We start from the raw sequence: 24,758 nt of genomic DNA, 5'->3' as shown, positions 1-24,758 counted from the left end.
GAATTTAATTTTAATACAGTATTGAATATTTCAAAGAATAAACTGCGAGAAGACAAAACTCATTATGAGCATTATGAAAAAGCACATTTAAAACGTGTCCCAGCAGTTCTTTGTTCTGCTTAGTACGAGGGTGAGTCAAATGAAAACCTTAAATTTGTAATAACAAATCGAAATTTCGCGCCGTTATCCTGTAAGTTGGTAAACGGTCTACAAACAGCGTGCAGAATGCCCTGTAGGTGGCAGCATAGTGCAGATGCACACATACAGTCGCAGTATCACTATAAAGATGGCCGCCCCACTTGCGACTTGCACCAGGGAAGAACAGCGTTCTGTTATTCGGTTTTTGCGTAGTGAAGGTGTGAAACCTATTGAAATTCATCGGCGAATGAAGGTTCCGTACGGTGATGCATGTTTGTCACAGCAGTAAGTCTACGAATGGAGTAGGAAGTTCGCAAATGGAAGATGCTCCTCGACCAGGTCAGGCACAACGAGTTGTGACTCCACAGAACATTGCAGCAGTTGAAGCCAAAGTGAAGGAAAACCGCCGAGTGACACACCACATTGTCCATGATGTGCTCCTGTTTCACAAAGTGTCTGCAAGATGGGTGCCACGGCAGCTGACTCCTGAAATGAGAGAACGACGTGTTGATGCTTGTGATGAACTTATTCGGCGCTTTGAACGAGAAGTTGATGGCTTCCTTGCAAGAATCGTTACTGGGGACGAAACCTGGGTTCACTTCCACCAACCACAAATGAAGAGAGCGAGCAAGGAATGGCGCCATTCCTCATCACCAAAACCAAAGAAGTTTCGAACAGAACCATCAGCAGGGAAGGTTATGGTGACACTCTTTTGTGACGTCATTTTGGAGAATTACATGCCTAGAGGGACCACTGTCACCAGTGCATCATACACAGATCTCCTAAAAAATAATCTGCGGCCTGCAATCAAATCAAAGCGATGTAGATTGCTGTCAGCAGGTGTCCTTCTGCAACATGACAATGCAAGGCCCCACACTGCCCGTACAACAGTTGCAACAATCACAGACCTGCATTCTGAGTGACTTCCTCATCCACCATACTCACCAGACCTTGCCCCAAGTGATTTCCGTATGTTTGGACCACTCAAAGACGCAGTGGGAGGAAAGACGTTCCATTCTGATGAAGAGGTACGCCACGCGGTGCATTGAGTGGTTGCGCGGACTACCAAAAGAATTTTTTTCTAAAGGTATTTATGCACTTTGTAAGCGCTGGAGGACATGTATTGAGCGTGGGTGAGATTATATTGAAAAGTGATACAGCTTTGTACCACTTCTGCACAATAAATAATATTTTAAAAAATATTTAAGATTTTCATTTGACTCACCCTCGTACTTTGAGGTTAGTTCTGTGATAGAAGTGCAATATGGTTCTTGGTCTGAAGGATGATTATTAATCAGTGCAACGTTTAATTCATTTGAAATTAGTTACGAGACCTTGAAGAAGTATTTGTTCTTTGAAACTGGTAGTGTCTCAGGGGAACCTGAGTTTTAGATTTCGTGTAGGGAAGAAATTATCTACGCACGCAGTCAGATGCACATCCAGGGCCAAAACACTGACAATTTTTAATTAAATATCCGTTGCGCTTAATCGGAGATTTTAACATTAGGCCCGGGTCGGGTCGTGGGTTGTGCGTGGTTATCTCAGTTGGTACAGTCCCATTCGATGAAACACGAAAACACTATTCGACAGCAACAATTTATGCTTGAATGCTGAACGTGTTTGAAACGCTCAAAAAGTGTCAGTTTCTTATTGCAGAAGCAACGGAGTCTCATTAACCCACATTTAATTAATGCAGTGTGTGTGTGTGTGTGTGTGTGTGTGTGTGTGTGTGTGTGTGTGCGCTGTTAATAAAGGTCAAGTCAGCTGCTTAGGTTATGAAAAACTGATTGTCAGATTTCTTCAGCCCGCAGGACAAAAATCAGCCCTCTGAAAGCATCCCAAACATGACCTACACGAATGCTGGCCAGGAGACCGAATGGTTAATTCGAGCTGTTAATTATTTGCTCACCAAGGTGTTCATTCATGAAATGAGGCCCATTAGGTCAAGCATTATCTAGTAGGATGTAATCGTCACTTTACTTGCTAGCTTGAACACACACACACAGGCATCGAAGATATCTCTTAGAGACCTGCAAGGGCACAGTTCACGTGGAAAGACTTGGAGCTTGTCACCAAATCAAAATACATTAGTTACTTCTTCGCAGACTAAACGGGGAGTCGTTCACGGAGATAAGGCTCCTTCTCATACCTGCAATCCTGAGTCGATGGCAGCGTAGCATTCACAGAGCAAACGCTCTTTTCTACAAGGCACGGGTACATGCCTATTTGGTTCCTAACATGCATACTACCTTCCAGATACGGTCAGAAAACAGTACTCTGTGAAATCATCCCTCCCGTTGTTGCAGAACCGCATCCCATAACGAAGATGTCGCCGTGGACCCATGTCTTTCAGTGCACGACAAATATCGTATATCAATGCGCGTTCCTGGTCTTACTCGAAACTTCTAGATGAGTGAAGTATTTTTACAAGAAATTGTTGCTACACCTACGAAGAATAGCGAATAGCACGACGTGGTCAATCCCCATCTCCCCCTGCCCCTTTCCGTATTCCACCGCCCTTCAATCCGTCGAGTTCTCCACCGCAGCTCGCCTGGTAAATGCCATATCGTTAACTTTCGAAGCAACTGTGTTCTCTCATTCTCGACGAAAAAAAGTGACTTCCTATTATCAAATATGCATACAGAATGCTGATATTGTATAGTGGAGTGTTTCTGTGGTACCAGAATATTAAACTTCGGGGTGTCGGGTTTCGCCCAGCTACTAGTGTTCTTGTAATTTTTCTCTAATTTATTCCTTCGAATATAGTGTAGATGCAACACAAATAACTCTTATCTAATTTTTGCTTCCGGACGCAGTTGTTGAATTGGAATGGACGTCGAGAAAACTAAGGACACAATGAGCTACGCGCGTTGCTGAGAGAAATTATTTGTGAAGAAGGAAAGGAAGGATAAAAGAAAACAGTATAGAAATTAAGAAAGAAAGCACAGAGTATCACGGCGAGTCGATGCGAGCGAAGGAAGGCAATGAGATAAGAGTTCAACGTCACGTTGGTGCAGAGTTCATTAGAAAGAAACCCTGTCACAGTTGAACAAGAATAACGTAGGCCATGACTGGATACGCAGGAAGTTTTATTCGGAAACTTCGACAAAACTGCCAGACGGTGCCTTGAAGCTTCCTCCTATCGAATAAGGAACAGCGTCGCAAGCACTGCGTCATTAAGCTCTGTGCTTACCGGCACCTCGGCATCATGTTCACTAGGAAGGAACTGTCAGCCTGGGCAGAGAATGGTGAACGAATGTGTGAAGTATTTTTCGTACAAGAATAATCTTACACCATTCGCTTAAGGAGTAACCCCACAGTAGACTTTTAAAAAATCATTTTTTGTTGGGTTAAAAGATGCATCGAACCTTCTAAAGCCGGTCGCTGTGGCCAAGCGGTTCTAGGCGCTTCAGTTCGGAACCGCGCGCCTGATACGGTCGCAGGTTCGAATCCTGCCTCGGGCATGGAGGTGTGTGATGTTCTTAGGTTAGTTAGGTTTAAGTAGTTCTAAGTCTAGGGGACTGACAACCTCAGATGTTAAGTCCCATAGTGCTTACAGCCATTTGAACCATTTGAGCCTTCTAAAATATGAGATAAATAGTTCTGTGGAAACAAAATGGTCTGTGGAATTCCGAACTGCTCCCTTAGCACCTCGGATGACCCGTAACGGACTACCTGCGCCAACTCGATTCTCCATGTACTTTCTGGATGTAGTTAGCAGCACTTCAAAACAATAATACGTTAGCTTGGAGTCAGAAAGCGTCAGTACGTGTACGAAACAGACAATTCTTTACCTTCGAATCTTTATTTTTGGTGCAGTACTGACTTTTGAAAGTTTATTTCTTATAGCATGCAATTTTGACTTTCAAGTAAGAATCAGCAGTAATTAAGTGTACTCGCTCAGGAAAGGTATGAAAACATCGTATCCAACGCGGCGTAGAAGCAGAATGTCATCAAATGGTTCAAATGGTTCTGAGCACTATGGGACTTAACATCTGTGGTCATCAGTCCCCTAGAACTTAGAACTACTTAAACCTAACTAACCTAAGGACATCACACACATCCATGCCCGAGGCAGGATTCGATCTTGCGACCGTAGCAGCCGCGCGGCGCCAGACTGAAGCGCCTAGAACCGCTCGAGTACAGCGGCCGGACTGTATGTCATCAAAGAGACCAAGGAACAGGTGTGAGACAGCTGTGAAGGAGCAGTTCCTCTACCAAGGAATTGAGGGAGAGTGACCAGGATTTTGATGTGCATTACAGACTGAAGTATAGGATTATAAATTTTCTTTTCTTTTTCTCCGTTGTTTCTCATGACGTGAAATGTAAAACGTGCAATGTAGACGTCACGTTCCAAGAACGAAGTCCTCGAGACTTATTCAAGCAGTAAAATTATAACAGAATGCATATGAAACCAATCTCCGAATCGTCCTGTCAAAGCGCCTGCTTGAAGTGGGGCTAAATGGAATTGTGAAGTTTTGTTCGTTCATGATATTGCCACGACTGATATTTTAACAATTCTATGATAAACTAGTGGATAAGATTTCGATCGCAAGGGCAATAGTACGGGGTGCCAATCCTGAGGTTACAGACTAATGGTAAGAGTTTTCTAAAACGTAGAAATTTTCATTTGTTCATGCGTAAAATACATTTAAAAACTACAAACGCGTTTTTTTTTTTCGGAATACGATTTTTCGAAACGGCAAGCAGCGTAACTCAATTTTCAATCTTTTTATTTGAAAATTTAACCATAACTTTGAAATAATATTCCAAAGTGACACACGCAGGAAATTTTAGGTCAGTTCATTTAAACAATAATTATAAACAAATCACTGTCCATTGGCTTTTCTTTTTTCCAGATTCCAGTTGGTACCAGTTATTGTGAGCACCGCAGATCGCCTCAAATCCAACATGCCTCGGGAGAACTGCTGCAGTGTCGTCATTCTGTAATATTTTCAGCCAAAAATTTTTTTAATATACTCCAATATATGCTCAGTAATGACTCCAAGGATTATTTCACTATCACCTTTCCATGAGCAAAAAAAAAAAAAATAATTGTCAAGAGAATGCTTTTTAAAAGCCGTTACAGTGGTGCTACTCCTTAACAGATTTACGAAATATGAAGGTAAACACATTCAGGATGACTAGATGCGGCTCTCAGACCGCTTTTCTCCCGTCTACTTTTGAAATCACCTACACAAACACTCAGAGGCTACACCATGGGAAAGGACGGAAGGTTGTGGTTTACATTACGATTGCTTGTGTAATTTGCCTTTCCGCTTAAGGATGATTCGCTATGAACATATGCACATACATCTTAACAACCGTAATTTTGTCACCAAGACCTGTTTTAGACACGCAGAAGCTTGAGTTACTGTGACTGATGCGGTGGACCGCCCTGCTGGATCGATGCGCCCACGGCCGTGGCTTTAGTGACGCCGACGCCGACGCCGCGTCGCGCCCCCTGAAGGCCACGTCACGACCCACCACCTCGCTCAATGGTCCGCAGCGCCCGCCTAACCGTTCGGAACCCGCTTCTGACCGCTAGCAGCGGAGCTAGTGACGCCCGACTACCGACCTACGACGCTGTCTTGGACTTCAAGTGTCTAACTCCAAAACATCTCAGTTCCTTAAAATGCGTTCCGAATTTCTGCGGCTTCGGCTGGCGATTAGCTACTGAAGGAGTGTTCTTTACAACATTTTGTATACTCCCAGGAGAGTCGCTTGTGTTAAGAACATTCAGGGTCTCCTGAAACAACTTTACAATGCAATAAATTTACTTCCATTACACAGAAAGCCGAACACTCTCTCTCTCTCTCTCTCTCTCTCTCTCTCTCTCTCTCTCTCTCTCTCTCTCTGTGTGTGTGTGTGTGTGTGTGTGTGTGTGTGTGTGTGTGTGTGTGTGTGTGTGTGAGAGAGAGAGAGAGAGACAGACATACGGATCTCTATTTCGGCTATCAAAACGAAAGTGGTCAGCTTCATAGCGACATGTAGTGTGGATATGACACTTCATTCTCGCCGTCCTAGAAAAAGTATAAATATACAACGAACAGGTGTTCAGTAATGAAGACGTTTCAGTCACTGCAGGCACGGAAAAATGCTAGACTGAAATGCAAGCAATTTGCTGAACACATTCTTCAACGTTCGGAGGAGGATAAGTATTTCCTACAGGAGGTGGAACATTCCAAATGATCAACATTACGCACGAGTGGATCACCAAACCAACAAACCGTCGAAAATCTGGGTTTCAAATAGTCTTAAGCTGCACGAGGATTGGTGCGTGGTTTAATATGCACATTCCAGAATGAGATTTTCACTCTGCAGTGGAGTGTGCGCTTATACGAAACTTCCTGGCAGATTAAAACTGTGTGCCGGACCGAGACCCGAACTCGGGACCTTTGCCTGGCAGAAGTAAAGTTGTGAGGACGGGGCGTGAGTCGTGCTTGGGTAGCTCAGATGGTAGAGCACTTGCCCGCGAGAGGCAAACGTCCCGAGTTCGAGTCTCGGTCCGGCACACAATTTTAATCTGCCAGGAAGTTTCAATATACACATCGTTCTTACTCGGTGGCAGCTCGTGCACAATTTTATCAATGACCTACAATGAAGTTGCCTGTAACCTTTTGACCTACAAAGGTAGCAATCTTAACCAAACTGAATATATTAATTTTACGAATATAAATTAAACTATTTAAATACATTTGAATTTTATAATTAATCTATTAATATTGTGAAAATAAAACAAATTTTGGTAGCAGCAGGAATCGAACCGAGCCGACAAGTTGCCAGTCAATGTGCTTGACCACTCACCCACGGTACCATTGCGACAACTGCTCTTCTAAATTTCTTGATACTCTACAAATACGTTACAAGCAGCTTCAAAGAAGAATACTGACCTGGTGGTGCGAGTATGTAGCACTCATGGAGCCAGAAGGAATGACTTCACATCAGAGCATGTGTAGTCGAAAACAGAAAGCAGCATCCCTTCGCCGAGTTAATCGTATTGCAGCTGACCACCATTTCAGCACTCTATACTTTTTCTTTCCGATGGTGTCTCATTGTCTGGAATGAAGCCTTTACCACAAACGTGTATCTGTTCCGGTATTTTATCAAAATGTATTTCATTTAGTAGCTGACATGCAGAACTATGTGGAAGGCTTTCCTGAAGTCCAAACGTGTCGCTATGATTCGTCTACAGCCTTTATGATCTCACAAACTATCAGTATGCGCTGAGATTCATACGATCGGTGATTGCGTAAACCGCTTTGAATCGTATAGAGTAACTGTATGGTCTCAATCATAATATGCTAGGATGAAATCTGTTCGTTTTGTTTCCAAATTGGTTTTTTGGTTTTGGTTTGCTTTAGGGCGCAAAAAACAACTGGGGCCATACGCGCCCAAGTCAAAACTATATAACACGAAGACATAGTTAAAAAACGACTATACGTCAGTCCCAATTGACATAAGAGAAGACAACTAAAAACAGGCACGCGCAGAAAGGGCTAAAAGAGGCACCATACACAAACGGAGATCCAAAACTAAAAATTAAATGGCCTTCGCCATATTGCTTTGGCGGATAAAAAGTAAAACGTGGTCGACAGCCCGCGCGTCATTTGCTAAAACGGCCGATAACTCAGGCGGCAAACCCAAGCGGGAATGTAAACGGTTAAAAAATGGGCATTCCGTCAGATAGAGGCGGACAGTTAAAACTTGAATGCAGTGTGTACAAAGTGGTGGAATAGCATCACTTAGCAAACGACGGTGGCTAAAAAGGCAGTGCCCAATACGCAGCCTGGCTAAAATGACCACCTCCTGGCAGGAGGGCCGAAAGGTTGTCTTCTAAGGCGCTGGCAGAGGTTTAATACGCTGGAGCTTATTCCCGTACAGGGAGGCCCATTGGCGATGCCAAAGAGACACCACCTCCTAACAGGCAGCAACACAAAGATCATCGGGGGGAATATAGGAACAAAGGGGCCGAAGTACAAGAATTGCAGCCTTGGCAGCAGCGTCATCAGCCCAATTTCCTGGCAGACCGACATGACCAGGAAACCTCACCAAGAGTGAGCAAGTGACAGTTTTCCTGGACCCGGTGCACTAAGGGATAGGCGGTATACAGCACACAGACTTTGAAGGGCGCTGAGTGAGTCTCAGCAGAGGACACAATTGAAAAGTCTGAGCCGCCGGATGTACTCCGTGGCCTGATACAGGGCGAAGAGCTCGGCTGTAAATACTGAGCAGTGCGGTGGAAGCCGATATCGAAAGACACAGGTGCCAATGACGAAGGCACACCTGACCCCACAATCAGTCCGAGAGCCATAAGTGTATACGAAGGCACTATCGCGAAGTTCCATGCGAAGGTCATGAAACTGGAGGAGAGACCGAGGCTGGAGTAGTGTCCTTAGGAAGCGAATGAAGGCCAAGGTTAACATGGGCCGCTTCACGAAGCCAAGGTGGTGAAGGGTGCACACCCACCGGGAAAGTTGCAGGTAGTGTGAAGTTAAGCCACCACAGCAAGTGGCGAAAGCAGACTCCAGGAGGTAACAGAAGAGGGACGAACCCCATACTGGCACTCAAAGGAATCATCGAAGGTGGCATAGGATGGGTGACCACCCATAGCAGACAAATGGCATGCATACCTGCTGAGGAGGAAGTCACGGCGGTAAGACAATGGTAGTTCAACAGCTTCAGCATACAGACTCTCAACTGGGATAGTGTAAAAGGCATCTTTGGCCAAACGGATACCACTATGGTGGATAGTGTTGAGATGGCGTAAGAGGGATGGACATGGAGATGCATAAACAAAGCACCCAAAGTCGAGTTTTGAATGGACAAGGGACCGGTACAAACGGAGGAGGGTGGTTCGGTTGGTACCCCAGGAGGTACCACTGATGACACATAGGACATTGAGGAACAGCATGCAGCAGGCTGCCAGATAAGACACATGGGAGGACCAAGGCAGTTGCCTATCGAGCATGAGCCCCAGGAATTTCGTAGTTTCATCGAACGGAAGGGCAACAGGTCCAAGATGTAAAGATGGAGGGAGGAACCAATTGCGTAGCCAGAAATTCGTACAGACGGTTTTGTTAGTGGAAAAGCGAAAGCCATTGTCGATGCTCCAGGAGTAAAGACGATCAAGACATCGCTGAAGACGCCGCTCAGTGAGACAGGTTCGTGGAGAACTGCAATAGATGGCAAAATCGTCATCAGAAAGGGAGCTGGAAATGCCCGGCAGGAGACAGGCCATTACAGGGTTAAGGGCGATAGCAAAGAGGACGACGCTCAGGACGGAACCCTGAGGCACAACGTTTTCCTGGACAAAGATGTCCGACAAGGCAGAACACATACGCGACTTGAAAACTCAGTCTTTTAAAAATTCCTGAAGGAAACAGGGCAGGTGGCCACGGAAGCCCCACGTGTAAAGAGTACGGAGGATACCAGATCGCCAGCAACTGATGATGATGATGATGTTTGGTTTGTGGGGCGCTCAACTGCGTGGTTATCAGCGCCCGTACAATTACCCAATCTTTTGCTCAGTCCAATTTCGCCACTTTCTTGGATGATGATGAAATGATGAGGACAACACAAACACCCAGTCATCTCGAGGCAGGTGAAAATCCCTGACCCCGCCGGGAATCGAACCCGGGACCCCGTGCACGGGAAGCGAGAACGCTACCGCGAGACCACGAGCGGCGGACACGCCAGCAACTGTTGTAAGCCTTCTCCAAATCGATAAACACGGCCACTGTCTGGGTCTCCGCAGAAAACCATTCATGACATGAGTGGACAATGTAACGAAATGGTCAACTGCAGAACACCGCCCTTGAAATCCACAATGTGCATTCGTCAGTAAACTGCGAGACTCGAGCCACCATACTAGCCGGGCAGGAATCATACATTCCATCACCTTGCAAATGCAGTTGGTGAGAGACACGGGACGGTAGCTAGCAGGAAGGTTTTTGTTCTTACCGGCCTTAGGTATGGGCAAGACGGTGGCTTCACATCAACGTTCGGGAAATGTGCACTCTGACAAGATGCGGTTGTACGTGTTAAGCAGAAAGTGCTTGCCCGCAAGAGATGTGACAGTGTCTGGCCCTGGGGCAGAGGATCGGGATGAAGTGAGAGCATGATCTACCTCCCTCATAGTAAAGGTGGCACTGTAGCACTCACGATTCTGAGAAGACAAGGATATCGCCCGAGCCTCCACCGCTTGTTTCCTATGGGGAAGGCGGGGTGATAGTGGGAAGAGCTCGAAACTTCCGCAAAATGGCGGCACAAGGTGTTTGTGACAGCAATAGGGTCCACGATAACAACGTCTGCTACTGTTAGGCCGGAAATTGGGGAATGGATCTTGGTCCTAGAGAGTCTTCGGAGGTTGGTCCACAAGACAGAGCAAGCGGTGGAACTGTTAAAAGAACTAGTGAATGAAATCCAGCTAGCTCTTTTGCTATTCCTAAGTACGCCAAGACATACTGCACGCGTCTGTTTATAATGAATGCAGTTTGCCATCGTAGGATCACGGTTAAAAACGCGAAGAGCACATCTCCGTGCACGAATTGCATTGCGGCATACCTCAGTCCACCAAGGGACTGGGACATGGCATGGTAAAGAGGAAGTGCGAGGAATGGAACGTTCCGCAGCATAAGGATAACGTCTGTGAGATATTCCACCTGGTCATCACAATTCGGAGGTCGCCAGGGAGGAGTAAAGCTGGCAGTCAGCTTTAGTAAGCTGCCATTTGGGTGTGCACTCAGGCGGGGTAGCAGTCAGCAAACGGATAGCATATGGGAAATGGTCGCTCGAGTAGATGTCAGAAAGAACGGATCACTCAAGATGATGGGCAAGCTGGGCAGTGTAGAAGGATAGATCCAAAGGGGAATAGGTGTGCGAGGAGTCGGAAAGGAAAGTGGGTGCTCCGGTGTTAAGGCAGAAGAGGTTAAGTTGGTTAAGAAGGTCAGCCAAGAGGGCACGTCTCTGACAGGTCCTGGGAGAACCCCAAAGGGGATTATGTGTATTAAAGCCCGTGAGTTGCAAAAATTGGAGAGGTAGCTGCCCAGAAATCTGAAGGAATTCTGCCCTGGTGACATCGAATGACAGAGGGACATAAATGGTACAGAGGGAAAAAGTCAGGTGGGGAAGGAAAAGGCAAAATGCAACAGCATGAAGATCGGCAGTCAGGGAGATGGGTTGACTATGAATGTCATGCTGTATGAGCAGCATGATGCCCCTATGAGATGGAATGCCGAACTCAGGGGGAAAGTCAAAACGAACCTGTAAAAAAATGTGAAAGCTCAAAGCAGTCGTGGGGAGCAACTTCGCTTCCTGAAGGCAGAGTACAAGGGGACGCTGTGATGCTAAAAGCAACTGAAAATCCTCTCTGTGGGACTGAAGGCCGCGAACGTTCCATTGGAGGAGAGTCATGATGAGGAAGAGCCGTAGGGTGTCTCCTCGGCGGTAGCCTAGTGACAGCCCGTGAAGAGTCGCTAGTACAGGGCACGGAAGCAGGATGATCCTGTTCCATGGGCATCGGCTTGCTTGTGCGGTCTGTCTGTGGAGTCCAACGCTGAAAAACGGTTGGTGGTACGCACCAGCAACACGGAGGCCGGCTGGGCTAACGTATCACGTTGCGACACCACTGAAGAGGGTCTTCGAGTCAGCGAAGGACTATTTCGAGTCTTTCTGGTTAGAGGAAGACTCGGGTGTTGTTTGGCTGGAGGGAAGGAGGAAGTCTTCATGGGAGTACTCCCTCTGTCCTTTCTGGCCAACCGGTTGTGTAGCTGGTGGCTTCGCCCCCTTGAGGCGACAGTTTGGTGGCTTGTTGCACACCTGGATGGGGGGATGGCGATGCTACCTTGAGACTGGACGATTTCACAACCTCAAGAGCTCAACTGGAGGTCGCATGTCTGTGTGGCAATGTCCTTCATGGAGCGAGGGGTAACAAGAACAGAACTGTAAGTGCCAGACGCGAGAACGTACGGTTTGCGACTAGCCAATAACTTGCGAGCGACTGGGTAAGGCACTTTTTCCTTTACCCAGATTTCTTGGACAGCCCACTCATCAGGATCCATGGGACAATCCCGATAGGAGGCGGGGTGGTCGCCATTGCAGTTGATAAAGTGTGGAGAAGGAGGCGGACAATCGCCCTCATGTGCATCGCTATCACAGGTTACACATTTGGCTGTGTGTCGACAAGACGTTTTAGTGTGCTTGAAACGATGACACTGGTAGCAGCGCATGGAATTCGGAATGTAAGCCTGGAGTGTGATAATTTCATGGCCTGCTTTGATCTTGGATGGAAGCACCAGTGTATCAAAGGTGAGAAAAAGAGTGCGGGTGGCCACTAAGGAGGAATCTATCTTTTTCATTACACAATGGACGGCAATGACACCCTGTTTAGGGAGGTGAGACTGGAGTTCGGCCTAGGTTAGATAGTCGAGAAGCCTAGCGTGAATGACGCCACAGGAAGAATTCAAAGTGCTATGGGCCTCGACATGAACAGGGTAGCCATAGAGAAGCAAGGCGGCAAGCAGTTACTGTGTTTGAGAATCAGAAGCAGTCTCCAAAAGCAAAGTGCCATTCCGTAAACGAAAGCAGTATTTCACAGGGCCGACAATTGCATCAACACCTTTCTGAATAATAAACGGATTTACCGTGGCGAAGGATTGACTGTCTTCAGTACGAGAGACCATGAGGAACTGTGGTGCAGCGGGAAGTGTCTTTGAATCCTTAGCCTCATTACGTTTAAGTTTCCTAGACGCTGATTGGGAAGATGACTGACTCATAGCGAGAAAATCCCCCATGATTGCCAGTGTCTCCGATGGCGTGCTCCTTCCAACTGGGGGGCCCCCCTTCACAAGGGGCCGCACCCGCCTTAGGTGACTGTTGACACCTCAGGTTACACCTCCCGAACACCTGACAGGGGGCCAATAGGCAATTTGAGAAGCTTGCAGCTCAGGCCGTCACCCCTCCCTGGGCCTGGCCTGTACCAGGGTGTACGTGCGAAGCCTACCTGACGACCCAGGGCTGGGAATTATGTGTTACCCAGTCACCCGTTACGCGTCAGACGTGTGGGCCCGGCCTTCAGGAGCGCACAGGGTGGAAGGAGAAAAAGAGGAACCTCAAACGCCGAAGCGGAGGAAAGAGAGAAGGGAAACAAAGAAAGGAAAAGGGAGCGAAAAACAATGGTGAGACTGTTGTTATGTCAGCGACAGACAATGCAGAACATTCCCAGTAACACCCCAGACAAGTTCCCCAAGGGAGGGGAAAAATAATAGCATGAGGATAGCCATGGAGCACAGAAGGGAAAAAAATGCTGCAAAGGCTGGGGCCCCGTGGTAGCCGAGCACGAATTCGCCAAAGAGTGGCGAGTCCCCTGGTGGTTTCCAAATTGGTGCTAGTAAGAAGTGAGTGAGGTTCGACGGAAGATTAAGGTGTGCCATCCCATCGACGACGCGGTGGTTAGAGACTGGTATTTGGAAAGGATACTGGCCATGTCTTTTTTAAAGAATTCGTATTAAGTTATTTTTTTCTTAATTTATTTAGCCTTCAGGTGAGTACACCACTCAGTGTCTTAAATATGAACATATTTCATTAGCACAACTGAACATTGTTTCTTCACTAATGGGTAGACAAAGGCAGTAAAAAATATAAGTGAAGTTTGAAACGTCACTACTTTTCGAAAAATAAACGTTTTGTAAGTAAAATTCTGATTAGAAATATCAAAATCTAGATGTCTGGACAAGGACTTAAACCCTTTTCATCGTGAATATGGTAACAGTGTCTAGTTCTCCGCATCTGACCTGCGACCCTCCCGTAAAGTCTCGTACCTTATTTGAATGATTTGGATTTTCCCGTTGTTCAAGTGGCCTACAACAGTCTATTGCCAAAATAGGACCAAGTACTTTCACGTATTCGCTACAGAATCTAGTGGTTACCCCATCAAGCAATTTCCTTTGTTTTTCCAATTCCTGGCTCACAGACTCTACGTTATCATTTTCGCATGCATAGGAATGTCCAAAGTGGCTACTGTCTTGTGATCGATTTCGGTGGATAATTTTTCGAAACAGAGTTTACAGTTCCACTATTAACTCATCGTTATCAACTAGCCAAATACTTAAAATCGATAGGATAAATACTTCATAGGAGATTTTTGGAGATTTCTTGTTTTGTAAACTCGCAGTTAAGATATTAAATTACAATCATTGAACGTTCCTCGCATAGGTGTCCTTGCGCACTTTTTTTCTGTTCACTTTCAGTTTATAAACAAGGATTCGGCTTCGTTTGAATCTGTGAAGAGACTTATCTGTTTTCGTAGTAATTTCTTAATGTCGCTATCTTCCACGGCACAGTCTCATCCAACATGTGGCCTAAGATACTTCCGCCAGCAGCAGTGGCCGAGCGGTTCTAGGAGCTTCAGTCCAGAACCGCGCGACCGCTACAGCCGCAGGTTCGAATCCTGTCTCGGGCATGGATGTGTGTGATGTCCTTAGGTTGGTTAGGTTCGATGTTACGTTCCATAGTGCGCAGAGCCATTTGAACCTAAGATACTTCCGTATTTGTAGCATACATTCCCCATACTCTCAGTCCCAAGCTGAATGTTTGCTCTTGTCTGCTTAAATAGTTTCTAATCATTTTCTTGCTTCACTCGATACACAGTAATATCTTCCCAACTTCCTTTACCTTTTGGTTTACGACGTATATTTTTACTTTCGGAGAAAGGTTTAATACAGTGAAACAAATGTATTAACTCTAGTTCTAAACGAGTATGTCTTACTATCAATATTCGGCATATACAGATCTCCCACTAATCGGTGAGTTTATGCACCATTTTTTCAAGTTTTCTCGGAAGTGTTTCTATCATTCCTTCATTTAATGTGGGTATCCACCTCTGACATTTAACCACATACAGGCTATCCCACATTCGCATTCGTTATTTGTATGATTAGAAGTTGGTGAATTTACAGCAACAGAAATTACATTGCCACAGATGCATTCCAGTGTATCTTTCCGATATGTAGTCCAATCGAAATTTAAGATTTCGCTGCTATTTACTGCTGGTGTCGCACAGCTTTCAAACAAGTACCATGTGAGTGTTACTACCATTAAGAAGAGATGCTAAATAAGGGATTTTATCCAGGACGCTTCTGCAGTTTACTGATACTAGGTGTATTTTCCTTTGACCTTTCAAGATGACCCACCGTCTCACGTACAGATCGTCCACTCTTGCCCTGTTGCATACTACGCGTAACTGTTTGGCGACCCTTCAGAGTGCTTTTCTTAATCCAAAAATGCTCATGTGTACGCCTGATTTACTCTACAACCCGCATAGCTGCTTCCTGATCACGGTGCAAACACATACTATTCAGGAGCAGCTCATTGTTCTATATCCAACAGTGCAGGTCAACGAATCTAACCCCGGGATCATCATCACAGGATTGACGAAGTATTTGTTTAAGCTACCGAACTGGCTCTAATTAATTAATAAATAAAAACTTCCACTCTACGGGGGAGTTTACACTTCATCTACATGAACGTCATGTTCCACAAGCTACCTGACGGTGTGTGGTGGAGGGTACTTCCGGGATCACTACTGATCTCCCCCCATCCCCCTCCCACTTTCCTGTTCCAGTCGCGGATAACACGCTCTATTTTCTCGTCGTGATCATTCCGTAAGATGTATGTAGGAGGGGGTAATACGTGGGGCTATTGCCGTGTGTGGAGCTTGTGTAGTACGCACTTCTGCCAATATGCGTTTGTAGCGCAACTCATTGCCAGTTCAGTGCCGCCTGTGTTGTCGAGCTGGCTTGTTTTCTTCGTCTGCTGTGATTGTTTTTGCTACCGCTGTTTTGTTCTTGTTTCGTTTTTTATGAGGCGAGTTTAAGTGAACAACGTGCAGCTGTGAAATTTTGTTTTCTACTCGGTAAAAATGCTGCTGAAACTGATATAATGTTGAAAACGGTTTACCAAGATGGGAAGAAACTATAGTGTACGAGTTTTTGCCCGATTTAAAAATGGCGACATGTGGATTGATGACAAATCTCGTTCTGGACGTCCATCAACTGTCCGAATCGACGAAAATATTGAAAAAATTCAACAGTTTGGGCTCACAGACCGTTGACAGCCAACTGATTAACTGTCAGATATTAGTGGGTTATCTTGGAGCTCGGTTCAAACAATTTATGGCACACAGGAGACTGACTCTTCCACCACGACAGCGGACCTGCACACACAGCCATGTCTGTTAGACAGTTTTTGACTAAAAATGATATGGTTCCGCTGTCTCACGCACCTTACTCGCCTGACCTGGCTCCGTGCGATTTTTCTTATTTCCACGCATGCAAAGGGGCATGAAAGGACACCGATTTGGAAACACCGAAGAAGTCAAGGAAAGGGAAAAAAAATACCTCTCGTATGTTGTCCGACTCTTCCCAGAAAGCGCTCTCTCGAAACTTCAGTGGTAAACGTCTTCGTGCTGCAGAACGCCTCTCTTGTAATGCCTGCCACTGGAGTTTGTTGACCATCTCCGCAACGCTCTCGCGCCGACTAAACGAACCCATGACGAAACGTGCCGCTCTTCGTTGGATCTTCTCTCTCTCTTCTATCAGCGCTGCCTGGTGAGCGTCCCAGATTGATGAACAACAATCAAGAATCTGACTAACACACGCCTTGTACAATGCTTGTTTGGTGGAGGAGTTACATTTCCTTCAGATTCTTTCAGTGAATATCAGTCTGGGATCGGCTTTTAGTACTATGTGTTTTATATGGTTATCCCACTTAAGGTCGCTCTGGATAGTTACTCGTAATCATTTAACGGTAGATATTGTTTCCAGCAATTTGTCATCAGTAGTGTGGTTGTACAGAAGTGGATCTCTTCTATGTATGCGCTGTACGTTACATTTATTTATGTTCAGGGTCAACTGCCAGAGTCTCCACCATTCATCAATCCTCTGCAGGTCATTCGGGAAATTGATTCTGTCTTCTGGCGTTGCTGCTTTCTTATAGACAACTGAATCACTTACCAACAGTCTTAAAGAGCTTCGGTGTTTTCTACTAGATCATTTATATACATTATAAACAGTGACGGTCCTATCACACTTCCTTGGGGTACTCAGAAAATTACATTTACGTCTGTCGATTTTGTTCCGTTAAGCGCTACGTGTTGAATTCTATCTGCAAGGAAGACTTGAGTCCAGTTGCAGTCTGGTCTCATAATCGATAATCTCGAACTTTTTTCACTAAACGGCAGTGCTGGACGGTGTCAAATGCCTTCCTGAAGTGAAGTATCTGCGTGATTGTCCCTACCTACAGTCTGTGGATCTCATGGATGAACGGAGTGAGCTGAGTTACATAAGTTATCTGCCGACTCCATGATGATTTTTGTAGACGAGATTTTCGTTGTCCAAACAAAAAAAAATCAGTTTTTGAGCATAAAACGTGTTGCATAATTCTAAACACTGTAGAGCTGTTTCGTTTGCAATGTCTCTCTTTGTCATTTGTGGTGAAAGTTATGACAGAGATGATGAGGAATGAGAAAACAATTACAACATAAGAGGGCAAGACGACACTTAGATACTGGTGCGCAACCGTGAGATGTTCTGAACTGGTGGATGATGATGAAAATGATGACTGTTTTATTTTCACAACAAGCAATGCTCATCCCATTAGGAGTCAATTGTCACAAGAAGGTGAAGGTATTAGTAGCAAGCAATCTTCTTTCGTTATTTTCATATTCTTAGAACCACTCCACAGCCATTCCCGCAGTGTACAGAAGTACAATCTGGCTGCGCAGTCGGAAATAATTCGTACGAGAGTGTGTATGGCAGTCTAAAAATAACATCGCGCTCTTGCCGGCACCAGCTACCACAACTTTTTAAGACATCACGCACAACTCATACACGCGACGGAGGAAATAAAATTCGTTCGTCGTTTGGGCTCTGCTAGGCCAACGACTAGCAGCTGACTCAACTTTCGGTTGTTGCCCCGTGGCTGCGACCTTGGCACCGGTCAGTAGTACCGTGGCGTTACTGCTGCTGGTGTTCCGCGAAACGGAAAAGTGAGTTTCTGTCATGTTCCGCTACACAAAGCAGGCTGCACTGCGCGGAAAGGAAGATGTTTGCTTTTGTATTGGATAAGAGAATTTTGCAAAAACAGACATAATGTCTTATGGGATAACAGCAATCAGTGATTTTATAATGTTACTTAAAATCCGTCTTAATTGCAAATTTTTTATTCATATGACCGGTTTCGGTTTAACAGACATAATGTCTTATGGGATAACAGCAATCAGTGATTTTATAATGTTACTTAAAATCCGTCTTAATTGCAAATTTTTTATTCATATGACCGGTTTCGGTTTATTCAGAACCATCTTCAGATCTGTAAAAATAATGATACTAATTTACTATTTCACGGAAGCAAATCTTTTTCATCCTATCTAATCAACATCAAATGTACAAGAACGTACCTGATATTTCAGTTACAGGAGTAACCCGTCCAAATGCAGCAACTTTCACATGCTACGTCACATAAAATTGGTTGGCAGAGTGTACGTCATTTATATTAATTATAACACTATTACCGACAGGTGACGTCTGGTACATTCCATTTGCACATACTGTATTCAGTAGATCTTTTTTATGTTAAAAATACTTAATTAAAATATGTAGATGTCAAGGTTAAAATCTGTACTTGTCAGAATTAAAAAACAGTAAAATTATCATTTTTATACGATCTAAAAAGCATAGGGCGATTTATATATCTATGGTGCTGGTGTGAAGTTGTTTTCCTCTACGGTCTGCTTCCGTGGTTCCCGCCATTTCGGTGTTGTGCCGCGGTCCGCTCAGTCGTCTGATGTCCATCGCCGCGGGCAAGAGGGCTGCACAGCCTGTATACCATCGAAGTAAAATATGCCCATTTGTATCGCGGTGGGTGACAAGAGAGCTCATTGATAACTAGATCTGTACACGTAGGTTTTCTGAATATGCTAAATTCATGCTTCCCATCTTTCTTTACTAGTGTTAAATCTAAGTAATCTATACGGTTGTTTTCTTCAAATTCCATGGTGAATCTAATTTTCGGGTGTTGAGAGCACTTTTTTTTTTTTGCTAAGTTTTCGATATTTTTATCTCCTTTGTATAATAAAATGGAATCGTCAACATATCTCCTGTAATATTCAATTTTCTCAGCGATATTAGGATTTTCATCAAAGAATTTGTTTTCTAAGTGATTTACAAAAATGTCAGCCAGCGTCACAGCTAAACTGTTCCCCATTGCCAGCCCGTCTTTCTGTTGATAAATTTTACCACTGAAAGTAAAGTAATTGAACGGAAGACTTGTTCCAACATTTCCACTAGTTCAATAGAGAAAACTGAAAAGTTCTTTATGGAAAACGGAATAGTAGAAGTCAAGAAAGATCCAACCAAGAAATTTCAAACAGAAATAAGAAAACAAATAGATAACAGTGTGTTTCTATTCACAGAGGAGGAAAAGTTTAAACTGAAAGTAATGAATCCGCGAATCCCCGAATTACGGCCACAAAGAAGGCTCCATAAAGTTGAAAAATCGATTCACCCAATCGTTAATAACACCAGCAGCCCAAGTTATAAATTAAATAAAGAGCTAAATAACAGATTGAAGGCGGCATATACATATTGTCGGACTTTCAACATTAGCAACAGCTACGAATTTGCCGAGCAAATTAAAGACGTACTTATACCACAGAATGAGTCACTAGCTTCATTGGATATCACCAATCTGTACACAAACATTCCCGTAAAAGAAACGATTGAGATAATTAAGAACAATCTCCTCACTCATGGTAAATTGGCACTGGGGGAAGTGATTGAACTAGTGGAAATGTTGGAACAAGTCTTCCGTTCAATTACTTTACTTTCAATGGTAAAATTTATCAACAGAAAGACGGGCTGGCAATGGGGAACAGTTTAGCTGTGACGCTGGCTGACATTTTTGTAAATCACTTAGAAAACAAATTCTTTGATGAAAATCCTAATATCGCTGAGAAAATTGTATATCACAGGAGATATGTTGACGACTCCATTTTATTATACAAAGGAGATAAAAATAATATCGAAAACTTAGCAAAAAAATGAGCTCTCAACACCCGAAAATTAGATTCACCATGGAATTTGAAGAAAACAACCGTATAGATTACTTAGATTTAACACTAGTAAAGAAAGATGGGAAGCATGAATTTAGCATATTCAGAAAACCTACGTGTACAGATCTAGTTATAAATGAGCGCTCTTGTCACCCACCGCGATACAAATGGGCATATTTTACTTCGATGGTATACAGGCTACTAAGATTGCCACTAAGCCAACAGGAAGTAGAAAAGCAGTTAAGTATTTTAAAACAAGTGGCCGTAGCGAACGGATATACGTGTAAGCAGGTGATGAATATTTATAGGAAGATAAAGAAGAGGCAAATGGAACAAATAGAAGGAAGTCAAGTAGCTGTTAAGAGGAACAACAAGAAAAAAGTATGTAGCTCTCACTTACAATGGAAGAATTACAGACAAAATTGAAAGATGCTTTCGTAAACCCGACGTTAAAATAGGGTTCCGAACAAATAACACGTTAAAATTGAAGCTCCGGCATAGAATATGTAATAGTAGGAATAAATTTCAGGATTCATGTGTATATAAGATCAAATGTAATGACTGCTGTAAACAATATATAGGGCAGACTGGTAGTAACTTTGAAACCAGATTCAGGGAGCACACCTACTCTCAAAACAAAACAGCTTTTGGGGCGCATATGGCTGCGACAAAGCACTCAGTCACGAACATTGAACACAATGTAGACATCCTGCATAGAGCTCATAAGGGACGGTTTCTTAACATTTTGGAAGAAATTGAAATATACACCCACAAAAATAAAGATCCGGATTTAATCCTCAACGAGCAAAGCGAATTCAATCATAACGCCTATTTTAGCATTTATGACGACCTACTAAGATGACAACTGTTGCGTGTGGAGATCCAGGCCGAGGAATGAGAGATGGTGCGCGGTGGAGAAGCCGGAAGACGCGTGCAGCGCCTGGCGTCGTTGACGGGACCCTCCTGTGCAGCCCTCTTGCCCGCGGCGATGGACATCAGACGACTGAGCGGACCACGGCACAACACCGAAATGGCGGGAACCACGGAAGCAGACCGTAGAGGAAAACAAGTTCACACCAGCACCATAGATATATAATTCACCCTATGCTTTTTAGATCGTATAAAAATGATAATTTTACTGTTTTTTAATTCTGACAAGTACAGATTTTAACCTTGACATCTACATATTTTAATTAAGTATTTTTAACATAAAAAAGATCTACTGAATACAGTATGTGCAAATGGAATGTAACAAATGTACCAAACGTCACCTGTCGGTAATAGTGTTATAATTAATATAAATGACGTACACTCTGCCAACCAATTTTATGTGACGTAGCATGTGAAAGTTGCTGCATTTGGACGGGTTACTCCTGTAACTGAAATATCAGGTACGTTCTTGTACATTTGATGTTGATTAGATAGGATGAAAAAGATTTGCTTCCATGAAATAGTAAATTAGTATCATTATTTTTACAGATCTGAAGATGGTTCTGAATAAACCGAAACCGGTCATATGAATAAAAAATTTGCAATCAAGACGGATTTTAAGTAACAGGATAAGAGAATGTTTCGGCTTTCGAGTAACCTCTAAAAAGCACCTAAGATAATTCTAATGAAGTTAGTATAACATAACTTTCAAACTTACTTTGACGGTCTATACACGCATGTTAAAAAGGGAGTTTAAAAAATACGTGTATGTTCGCGAGACATTCGAGCGTATTTGGATGCTACAGACTGCTTTCCTCGTTATCAGGAGATCGGCCAAAGATGTCACATACTTTCCGGCTTTTTGTGTGTCCTTCAATCTCCATGATAGATCATATTCAAAATTATTCACTGGAATAACTCTCCGATAACAGAATGCTCCGAAGTGTTACTAGTATCGATTGTTGATAAACTGTAGTCTCACCGTACTCGGGCACTCAACAGAAATCTACACTACTGGCCATTAAAATTGATACACCAAGAAGAAATGCAGATGATAAACGGGTATTCATTGGACAAATAAATTATACTAGAACTGACATGTGATTCTATTTTCACGCTATTTGGGTGCATAAATCCTGAGAAATCAGTACACAGAACAACAACCTCTGGCCGTAATAACGGTCTTGATACGTCTGGGCATTGAGTCAAACAGAGCTTGGATGGCGTGTACAGGTACAGCTGCCCATGAAGCTTCAACACGATACCACAGTTCATCAAGAGTAGTGACTGGCGTATTGTGACGAGCCAGTTGCTCGGCCACCATTGACCAGACGTTTTCAATTGGTGAGATATCTGGAGAATGTGCTGGCCAGGGCAGCAGTCTAACATTTTCTGTATCCAAAAGGCCCGTACAGGACCTGCAACATGCGGTCGTGCATTATCCTGCTGAAATGTAGGGTTTCGCAGGATCGAATGAAGGGTAGAGCCATGGGGCGTAACACATCTGAAATGTAACGTCCACTGTTCAAAGTGCCGTCAATGCGAAAAAGAGGTGACAGAGACGTGTAACTAATGGCACCCCATACCATCACGCCGGGTGATACGCCGGTATGGCGATGACGAATACACCCTTCCAATGTGCGTTCACCGCGATGTCGCCAAACACGGTTGCGACCATCATGATGCTGTAAAAAGAACCTGGATTCATCCGAAAAACTGACGTTTTGCCATTCGTGTACCCAGGTTCGTCGTTGAGTACACCATCGTAGGCGCTCCTGTCTGTGATGCAGCGTCAAGAGTAACCGCAACCATGTTCTCCGAGCTGATAGTCCATGCTGCTGCAAACGTCGTCGAACTGTTCGTGCAGATGGTGGTTGTCTTGCAAACGTCCCCATTTGTTCAATCGGGTATCAAGACGTGGTTGCACGATCCGTTACAGCCATGCGGATAAGATGCCTATCATCTCGATTGCTAGTGATACGAGGTCGTTGGGATCCAGCACGGCGTTCCGTATCACCCTCTTGAACCCACCGATTCCATATTCTGCTAATAGTCATTGGATCTCGACCAACGCGAGCAGCAGTGTTGCGATACGATAAATCGCAATCGCGATAGGCTACAATCCGACCTTTATCAAAGTCGGAAACGTGATGGTACGCATTCTCCTCCTTACACGAGGCATCACAACGTTTCACCAGGCAACGCTGGTCAACTGCTGTTTGTGTATGAGAAATCGGTTGGAAACTTTCCTCATGTCAGCAAGTTGTAGGTGTCGCCACTGGCGCCAACCTTGTGTGAATGCTCTGAAAAGCTGATCATTTGCATATCACAGCATCTTCTTCCTGTCGGTTAAATTTCGCGTCTGTAGCACGTCATCTTCGTGGTGTAGCAATTTTAATGGCCAGTAGTCTAGCAACTGTGGTTTTTAGGTGTTCAACTGATGCGATACTTAAACAATTCATGAGGCACAGCTTTTTCACTACTGAAAAAGGGCAACATTCACTGGCTGAAAAGAACGTAACCATCGGAAATCGATAATGATAACTTTTTTTGTTCTTAATTTTATTTGAATCGCATTCTCGTTAAATTAATAAATGTCTTGTTTCACCCAGGGTTGGTTTTTGGTTGTTTGGGGGGAAGAGACCAAACAGCGAGGTCACTGGTCTCATCGGATTAGGGAAGGATGGGAAAGGAAGGCGGCCGTGCCCTTTCAAAGGAACCATCCCGGCATTTGCCTGGAGCGATTTAGGGAAATCACAGAAAACCTAAATCAGGATGGCCGGACGCGGGATTGAACCGTCGTCCTCCCGAATGCGAGTCCAGTGTGCTAACCACTGCGACATCTCGCTCGGTTTCACCCAGGGCAGGGCGTAAAAATGCGTAAGTGCTGGTAAAAATGAAGTATATCTATATGTAGTCCTCGAGAATGTAGGTTAAAAGCCAATACAAACTGGTTATCAAATAAATCATTTCAGTGATAAACATACGATGAAGGCAGAAGTACGAGGAAGGAAACAAGTTCCAACGAAGAGGTTGTAGGGGAGTGGACAAGGAGGTTCGAGCCGTCGTCGGATGAAGTTTCAAAAACTAATAATCGTGTGTGTGTGTGTGTGTGTGTGTGTGTGTGAGTGTGTGTGTGTGTGTGTGTGTGTGTGTGTTTCCTTGCGTTGACATTTCGCTGCTGCAGGGGCCGTGATTGTTTATTGGTCCAGATAGCCAACGGAACCAGACTGGAGGCTGACAGCGGATCGACCCCCGCCTGGGGCGCCGGCCGGCCGCTGGAGCGCTCCAGGGCGCTGGACTCACCTCCGTTGTCGGCGTCGTCCGTGAAGTCGGCCATGCTGAGAACGCCGCGCGAACACATGTCTGGGCGGAGGCTGCACTCCCACTGGCCGCGCCGGCGGCGCAAGCGGCGCTCATCGGCTACGTGTGGCTGACTATTCTTAGCTGACAATGGCCGCTGGCCGAACGCCCGCTGCGGACTTCCGAGGTACGCCGGCCAAACTTCGTAGTCGCACCTCTCACTTTCGACGTGGACGCCCGGCGAGTCACGAAGCCACCGTCACTGCCACGCACGCAA

At 44.7% G+C, this 24,758-nt stretch overlaps 1 protein-coding gene across 2 annotated transcripts in view; it reads right to left on the bottom strand.

Moving 5' to 3' along the window:
• Nucleotides 1–24,758, bottom strand: part of LOC126183905 (AMP deaminase 2) — a 450,522-nt gene that overhangs the window by 307,663 nt on the left and 118,101 nt on the right. Inside the window, exon 1 of one of the 2 annotated variants that reach the window (XM_049926258.1) lies at nucleotides 24,485–24,554. The exons of the other annotated variant lie outside the window; for it this stretch is intronic. Within the exon in view, the coding sequence (XP_049782215.1) occupies nucleotides 24,485–24,542 (58 nt within the window). The 5' untranslated portion in view covers nucleotides 24,543–24,554. Of the gene's footprint in view, nucleotides 1–24,484; nucleotides 24,555–24,758 lie in introns of those variants that run through there. 2 annotated transcript variants of the gene reach the window in all.

This window comes from Schistocerca cancellata, chromosome 1 (assembly GCF_023864275.1).
Source record: "Schistocerca cancellata isolate TAMUIC-IGC-003103 chromosome 1, iqSchCanc2.1, whole genome shotgun sequence".
Lineage (NCBI taxonomy): Eukaryota > Metazoa > Arthropoda > Insecta > Orthoptera > Acrididae > Schistocerca > Schistocerca cancellata.
Note: the sequence above shows the minus strand (reverse complement) of the source record. Positions and strands in the feature narration are given on the sequence as shown.